Source organism: Piliocolobus tephrosceles, chromosome 7, assembly GCF_002776525.5.
Source record: "Piliocolobus tephrosceles isolate RC106 chromosome 7, ASM277652v3, whole genome shotgun sequence".
NCBI lineage: Eukaryota > Metazoa > Chordata > Mammalia > Primates > Cercopithecidae > Piliocolobus > Piliocolobus tephrosceles.
Genome location: NC_045440.1, coordinates 9,566,006 through 9,574,580, shown reverse-complemented (window position 1 = coordinate 9,574,580; position 8,575 = coordinate 9,566,006). Strand labels below are relative to the sequence as shown.

At 51.1% G+C, this 8,575-nt stretch overlaps 1 protein-coding gene across 2 annotated transcripts in view; it reads left to right on the top strand.

Annotated features, from left to right (window-relative positions):
• Positions 1 to 8,575, top strand: part of ARHGEF10 (Rho guanine nucleotide exchange factor 10) — a 138,021-nt gene that overhangs the window by 118,902 nt on the left and 10,544 nt on the right. For both annotated transcript variants that reach the window (XM_023219109.2, XM_023219108.2), the window contains one exon: positions 6,719 to 6,893. In XM_023219109.2, coding sequence (XP_023074877.1) covers positions 6,719 to 6,893 — 175 coding nt within the window. The remainder of the gene's footprint in view (positions 1 to 6,718; positions 6,894 to 8,575) is intronic.

Genomic DNA, 8,575 nt, shown 5'->3' with positions numbered 1-8,575 from the left:
TGAGACATTGACAACACAGGCCCGGCTCTCAGTCCCAGGATGGCTGGGCTGCCAGCGTGAGTGAGGGTGCTGTGGAAGTTTCGGGGACAACACTCCCTCCAGGCCTCAGGCTGGCACAGTGAGCCGATATCCAGGGGCCCTGCATCCCACAGTTACTACGAATTTCACGACGGCAGCAGCAAAGTGTCAAGCCAAGCATGCGTCCCTGTAGGCACAGGGCTCTCGGCAGCTGCCTAGGGATGGTGCCCATGCAGCTGGCTGGTCGAGGGTAAGGAGGGATTCACTAAGAGAAAAACCGGGATGGCACCTCAGAGAGGGAGAGGTGCGTCAGGCTTCGAGACTACTGGTCCCCAAGGGGCTGCTGGAAGCAGAGGGTGGGTCAGCGAGCGCAATAGGGGACAAGGAACTTGGGTCCTGTCACTGGCTCAGCTCACGGGGGTTGGGGGGAAGCATGGGCAGTGCAGACATCCCCATGCGCCTGAAGGTAGCCGCCTTTGACTTGACTTCTTGGAGCAGAGTTCTGTGTGGTTTTCTTTTAAACAGCACTTTTGCAGACGGTGCTGAGCCATTGAAGGGTTTTCAGCATGGAAGATGTCAAAATTTGTTTTCAGAAGAGTATTTTGCCAGAAGTGTAATGGGGTGCGAGATGCTTGGGTACTAGAACCAAGGAGGTTGTGCTGGGTTAAAAACTGCGGGACTGAGGCCCAACAAACCATGGGTTTGGTTTTATTTAATTTATTTATTTATTTGTTTTTTGAGACAGAGTCTCGCTCTGTAGCCCAGGCTGGAGTGCAGTGGCGTGATCTCGGCTCACTGCAAGCTCCGCCTCCTAGGCATTTTCCTGCCTCAGCCTTCAGAGGAGCTGGGACTATAGGCGCCTGCCACGATGCCCGGCTAATTTTTTGTATTTTTAGTAGAGACAGGGTTTCACCGTGTTAGCCAGGATGGTCTTGATCTCCTGACCTCGTGATCCGCCCACCTCTGCCTCCCAGAGTGCTGGGATTACAAACATGAGCCACCACGCCCAGCAGGGTTTGGTTTTTCTAAAATCATCTTTCCAGAAGTTTGGATCGTGATTGTGAAAGAGTCAACAGCCCGAGGAAAGAAAGAAGCTTTACTCCTCTATTTTCTAGTCACACCAGATTTCCCTCATATGCCACGGTTGTTTGTTTTGCTTTTTAAAATCCTCTCTATGGAAGTCGCCTTCCTCTGCCCCAAACAGTTTTCCAGGGTGTAATTTCTGCTTTATTCTCAACTGGCTCAAGAAACCAGCTATGATGGAGACTTGTGCGTGAAACAGGCAGCAGATGGCCAACAAATTAGATAATCTAGATGAGATGGACAGACTCTAGAGTGGCACAAACTACCAAAACTGAATCATGAAGAAATAGAAATAGAACATTTGAATAGACCTAAAACTAGTAAGAAAATTGAATCAGTAATCACAAACTTCTGAACAACAACAAAAAGCCCAGGACCAAATGGCTTCACTGGTGAATTCTAACCAAACATCTTAAAAAAGAATTAACAGCACTCTTTCCCAAACTCTCCAAAAATATTGACAAGGAGGGAGCAACACTTCCTACTCATTCTGCAGTCAGCGTGACCCCGATACCAAAGACACGACAAGAAAACCACAGACCAGTATCTACTGTGAGCATGGATGCAAAAACCCTCAACGGAAGACTTGCAAAGTGAGATCAACACAGCATACTGAAAGGATTGTGTACCCTGGAAAAATGAGATAGATTCCTAAAATGCAAAGGTGGTTTAGGACGTGAAAATCAATCAGTGGAATGCATCACATTAACAGAATAATGGGGGGAAAAACACACACACAATCATCTCGATGCACAAAAAGTACTTGACAGAATTTATCACCGTTTTATGATAAAAACACTCAAACTAAGACTAGAAAGTGACTTTTCCTCCACCTGCCAAAGGGCATCTACAAAAAACTCACAGCTAACATCATACTTTATGGTTAAAGAAGAAAAGTTTTCCCTTGAAGATCAAGAACAAGACAAGGATGGCTTCTACCATTTCTATTCACAGTAGTACTGGAGGATCTGCCAGAGCAATTAGATAAGGGAAAAAAGCTGGAGGACTCAGATGAGAGGAAGAAGTGAAGTTGCATTTGCATATGATATCCTCTTGTATGTAGAAAATTCTGAGGAATCCACAGCAAAACTACTTGACTAATAAACAGGTTGAGCAAGGTTAGAGGGCACAAGATTGGTATACAAAAATCAATTAAATTTCTGTACACTAGCAGCAAACAACCTGAAAATGAGACAAAGAAAACAACTTCATTTATAATGCTGTCAAAAAGAAAAATACTTAGAGAAGTTTTTAATCAAAAACTGCAAGATTTATACACCAAAAACTACAAGACATCATTCAAAGAAATTAAAGAATACCTAAATAAATGGGAAGGCATCCTGTGTCCATAGATTGGAAGACATACTGTTAAGAAGAAAACAGTCCCCAAATGGATCTGCAGATTCAACACAATTCTTATCAAAATTTCCACTGCTTTTTTATTTTATTTTTTTCAGCAAAACTTGACAAGCACATCCTGAGATTCATCTGGAAGTGCAGGGGATCCAGAAGAGCCAAAATAATCTAGAAAAACAACAAAATTGGAGGCTCATGCTTCCTAATTTCAGATTTTACCACACAGACACGTACATCAGTGACACAGACCGGAGACCACATGTGTCTGTGGTCACATAATTTTCAACATGGTGCCAAAACTATTCCATTTGAATATTGAATGGCCTCTTTAACAGGTGCTGCTGGCACAACTGGGTATCCATGTGCAGAAGAATGAAGCTGGACCCCTGCCTCACACCACATACAAAATTGTCTCAAGTGAATTAAAACATAAATGTAAGAACTAAAACTGTAAACACCATAAAAGAAATTATAGGAGTAAATCCTCATGATTTTGGACTAGACAGTGGTTTCTTAGATCTGACACCTCAAGCACAAGCAACCAATGTGGAAAAATAAGATACCTTGGGCTTCATTAAAATTAAAACCTTTTTGCTTCAAAGGACACTATCAAGGGAGTGAAAAGACAACCCACAGAGTGGGAGAAAATATGTACAGCTCATGTGAGAAGGATCTAGTATGCAGAGCATCCAGCACACTCTTAGAACTTAATAAAAAGAAAACTAACCCTATTAAAGGCAAGGGAACTGAATGGATATTTCTCCAAAGAAGATGTACAGTCGACCCATAAGCACATGAGAAGATGGTCAGCATTGTTGCTTGTTAGGGAATCATGGAGCGAAACCACAATGAGACGCTGTGTCTGTCACACACTGGGATGGCAGGAATAATGTTGTCAGTGGAGCCAGCACGCACTGGAGAGCACGTGAGGACGCTGGGAGACTCTTACTTGCTGGTGGGAATGCAGAATGGTGCAATTTCTGGGAAGACAGTTTGTGATTTCTTCAGAAAGTAATTCATGGCATGACCAGGTGACCCAGCATTTCCAGTCGTAGGTGTAGATTCAGGAGAACCTGATATTCATGTAGACACGAATGACCATAGCAGTTTATTTATAGTCTAAAAGCGGATGCAGCCCAGATGCCCAGGAACTCGTGAATGGACAAACAGAATGTGGTTCCTTCAGACACAGGGACCGGATTCAGCTACAGAAAGGAGGGAAGCCCTGACTCACGCCACCACGTGGATGTACCTGGAAAACGCCGAATTCAGTGAAAGAAGCCAGACACAAAAGGCCGAACGTTGTAGGATTTTGTTTGTATGAAATGTCAGAACAGGCAAATCCAGAGACAGAACATGGATGAGTGGTTGTCGGGGGCTGGGGAAAGGGGCATGAGGGTAATGAAATGTTCTGGAATTCAAGAGTGGTGAAGGTTGGCAACTTTCCGAATATACTAAAAAACAGAATTGCACCCTATAGAAGGGTGAACTTCATGATATGTGAATTATAGCTCAGTGTTTTCAAAAGGAGGTGGCAGTTTTGGAGGTAGCTGGGAAGTTAGCAGGTGTCAGCCTGAAGCAGGTGGAGGAGCTGGCCCCAATGATGGCTGCTGGGAGCAGCCTGCCTAGCACAGGCAGGAGGAGGGGAACCCCACAGCCCAGCCAGAAAGGGGCACGCAGCTTTTCTTCCTTTCCTTTTTCCCTCTTTTTCTTTTTAATTTAAGATGAATGAGATTTGTACATGCTTTGGGGCTGAATGACAGAAGCCAGGAGAGGCAGGGCCCCATGCCAGGAGGAGGGCGAGGAGCGGGACAGGAAGGAGCCAGTGCCAGGAGGAGGCCGGATTGGAGGTGGAGTGTCAGGGGAGTGTGGGCCTGCACGCCTTCTCCGCTGTAATGCAGGAGGGCAAGTCAGAGGGAGGAGGGATTGAAAGCACCCGCGCTAGAACCATCTGGAATGCGAACCCAGACTTCCCAACCCCCAGGCAGATGCTCTTTCTCCCACGCCGCACAGCCCAGATCGTTTAGACGGTGAAGAGCCTGTGAAGCTTCAGTTCATAAAACACTTGGGATCTTTGTGTGCGAGATTCGTGTTCCGCTGAGGGGTAGGAGCTGGGTTCTCTGCATAGGAACCAAGTCACAAGTCAGTGACGCAGACTCCTTCGCAATTGTGAGCACCAGTTCCTTCCCATTGACAGATATTTAAATTCAACTTGTGATTATAGAAGAGATTTTCTTTTTTTTTTGAGACGGAGTCTCGCTCTGTCGCCGGGGCTGGAGTGCAGTGGCCGGATCTCAGCTCACTGCAAGCTCCGCCTCCCGGGTTTACGCCATTCTCTCGCCTCAGCCTCCGGAGTAGCTGGGACTACAGGCGTCCGCCACCTCGCCCGGCTAGTTTTTTGTAGTTTTTTTTTTTAGTAGAGACGGGGTTTCACAGTGTTAGCCAGGATGGTTTCGATCTCCTGACCTCGTGATCCGCCCGTCTCGGCCTCCCAAAGTGCTGGGATTACAGGCTTGAGCCACCGCGCCCGGCCTAGAAGAGATTTTCTATGAGGAAACTACGGGCATACGGCGAGAGGCATTTATATGACTGACTCTAGAATGGGCATTTTAGAAGCAGGGCCCTCACTTCATATCAGGGAACCTGGGGGGGTTCCAGTTTGCTCCAGGGGCTGGACAGTCAGATGTGGAGCCCGCTCCAGATCCACAGTGATGGGACTTGGGGCCGTGTGGGCCAGCCTCACGCACCATGTCACCTCCCTGGGGACCCCAGCCTCCCGCACCGCGTTGCCTCCCTGGGGACCCCAGCCTCCCACATCGTATCGCCTCCCTGGGGACCCCAGCCCCTGCGTGCCCAGCCTGAGGACACAGCCCTCTCCTCAGATGGCATCACTCTCAGGCCCTGCAATGCTCCTGTGTAGGCTGGGGCCCTCCTCTGCCCTCCGCTCCTGATGGAATCTCAACTGAAACAAGAGGCGATACCACAGGAGATGGGATGGGATCTTCCAACCACTGAAGTCGCATCCCTGAGTTCCTGCCCACTAGGCTCTGGGTGTGGCTTGGTGCTGCAGGGTGGGGTTGGTGCTCGGGGCATGTGCGTGGAGTCAGCAGTCTCCACCATGGGGGCCGTCGTCTTTTATTCTCAGATTGTAGGACAACTCATAGGGCGGAGATGTCAGTCTGGTTATTTCTTGTGGGTTTTTTGAGTTTCATCACTTTGCTTTAGATAATTGTGCAGGATCATGAGTTTCTTTAATTTCAAGAGCTGTGAGGCTGCTGGTTCCTGGGGCACACAGTGGCTCTAAGCTTCGTCCCAGCCCTCCCCCCTGCCACCCCCTGCAATCCCTGATGGGCAGGGCGGGGGCAGTTCTCCTGGGCCTGATCCCACAGAGCCTGAGTGGCGGGCAGCCCCTGAGGCCACGTCGGGGGGTTGCTGTGTGAGCAGCCCCTGCTGGCTGTGGGGTGACGAGGGCCCAGGCCCAGGCACCAGTGGGAACCCTCAGAGCAGGCTGCTGGGATGCACTTTTGGAGCTGTGGGGCTGCAGCTGAGCCTGGACGCTCCAGAAGGACCAGGTTGCATGGAGAAGCAGAAGGTGCCTTTCCAGGACAGCAGAGCTAAGAGGAGGCACAGACTCAGAACCAGGGTCGGGCTGCAGGCAGGTGGTGGGGCCCCACGCCACAGCCTGGAGACCTCAGGGAAGGTTCTGGGCAGGTTCTGATGGGCCTGGGGGAATGGATCAGCCTCCTGCATCAGTCCCCACGGTTCAGGTCCTCCTGTGCCTCCTCTTGCCAGCCTGCCCGTGTCTCCTTTTGGACACAAGCTCAGTGGCTTGGGCCCAGTTGGCAGGTGCACCGTGCCTGTGTCTTTGGAATGGCCGTTTTCTGGGCTCACGAAGGAGCCAGGATGATTAAAATGGCAGATAGTTGGGTTGCTGATGTTCAGTTGCTGGAGAGGCCTGTGATTTGGAGCAAAGCCTGCTGCTGTGTTGCAGCCACTGAATGGCGCTCCAGCCGGATGCCACACGGACCCAACAGGCCCCAGTCAGACTCACTCCATGGGGCCAGCAGACTTGACCTTCTCTCGATCTCACAGGGTCAGCTGGAGGCCTCGATTTCACAGGGTCAGCTGGAGGCCCACCAGGAGGGCAGACTTGACCTTCTCTTGATCTCACAGGGCCAGCTGGAGGCCTCGATCTCACAGGGCCAGCTGGAGGCCTCGATCTTACAGGGCCAGCAGACTTGACCTTCTCTCGATCTCACAGGGCCAGCTGGAGGCCCACCAGGAGGAAGGCATGCTGATCGCCCACATGGCCGTGGCCGGCGTCGGGATCTGGATTGCCTTCACCTCGGGGTCCACACTCCGCCTTTTTCACACGGAAACTCTCAAGCACCTGCAGGACATCAACATCGCCACCCCTGTTCACAACATGCTGCCAGGTAAGGGGGTGGGACGGGGCCCGGGGACGGGCATGGGGGTGCGGAGCGTGGTCAGCCCACCTTAGTGCTTCCTGGTGCAGGACACAGAGGCCCCTGAAGGAGCCGTGTGCTGGGAGGAGCCGCGTGGCGGTGCCATCTCTGTAGGTCAAAGCGGGTGGGAGACGATTTCTCATCGTCGGTGCAACAAGGCCCTGGGGAAGCCGGGACCTGAGGCTGAAGAAGGCAGAACAGGAGGCCTCCCTGTGGCTGGGAGGGCTGTTGGGGAGAGGCTGTTTGTGAATGCCCCGTTGCTGGTGGCTACCACTGAAGTTGCTGGGCAGGGAAGAAGGCCATTACACATTGAGTTTTGGGAGGATCATCCTACAGCAGGGTGTGGAGAAAAGAAATGAGGAGGGGCCCAACTGGCTTCCTTCATGGGTAGCCTGGGGCCATACTGGGGTCCGTGGAAGGGCTGTTTTGGTTCTTTGCCTGCTGGTGAGTATTGGAAGATGTTTGCAGTTTTAAGGGGAAGGCATGAAGTAAGGGCTCTGCCTCGGTGCCCCTCGGCTGCTGTGACACGCGCCACAGACGGGCAGGCTTACAAGCCAGAGAGGCTGCCCCTCCAAGTTCTGGAGGCTGCATGCCCAGGAGCACGGTGCCTGTAGGGCAGGTTTCTGGGAGGATCTGCTTCCTGCTTTGCAGTTGCTGCCTTCTGACTGGGGCCTCATGTGGTGGAAAAAGAGCCCTGGGGTCTCCTCTGCTTCCTGTAAGGGCGCTAATCCCGTCATGGGGACCCTATCCTCACGACCTCATCTAACCCTAATCACCTCCCCAAAGCCCCGCCTCCTTGCACCATCCCAAGCCGATGTTGGGCAGGGCTTCAACATCGAAATCTGGGGAGACACAAACTATCAGTCCATGACGGGCCATTTATGATACATTGAAGAAAACCACAATGATTAGGGGTCCAGTTCTAGAACGGGTGTGAGGCTGTCCTTTGTCAAGGGGAGGATGAGCAGGATGAGGATGTTCCTCGGGGCCTCTGCGTCCCCTCTGCACTCACACTGGAGGTGGGAGGGTGAATATATTTGGTGCACGGTGAGTCCGTGATAGCCATTCTTTTCTCAGGGGCTAACTGTACAAGTCATTGTTAAACGACTCCAGGAGATTTCTCTTAGTGGAGAAAAGGAGGAAAAGGAGGAGAAAAGGAGGAAAAGGAGGAGAAAAGGAAAAGGAGGTTTATGTAACATGCAAGTTTATATTTAGAGAACCAAAATGGTTAAGTCCCCGTGGCTTAGAAAGCAGACGGACGCTTTGCTGCGGACCTTGTGTTTTCTTTGGAGTGCTCACTGCTGGAGCAAATGTTTGCTGCAGGAATGGGCTGTCGTTGTTGGGACAAAACCAAGTCACATCCGTAATTGCCAAAGCTCTCACGTGGCAGTGAGTGTCCGTGCGTTCAAAGTTCTGTACACAAGGGGAGGTGAGGAGGGCGTTGCGAGAAAAACCTCTCCCCTCGACCTCCCGTGGGCTCCAGCCCCTGAGCCTCCAAATCCTGCCCCAGCTGCCTGCAGCGCAGGCCTCCCTCCAGGGAGAAGCAGCCCACGGTTACCCTGGTTCCAGAGTTCCGAGAGCAGCCATGGAAATGCAGCGGCCCCGCAGGATCTTTGGGGATTATCCCTCTCTGGTTAGGATCAGAAAGAAAC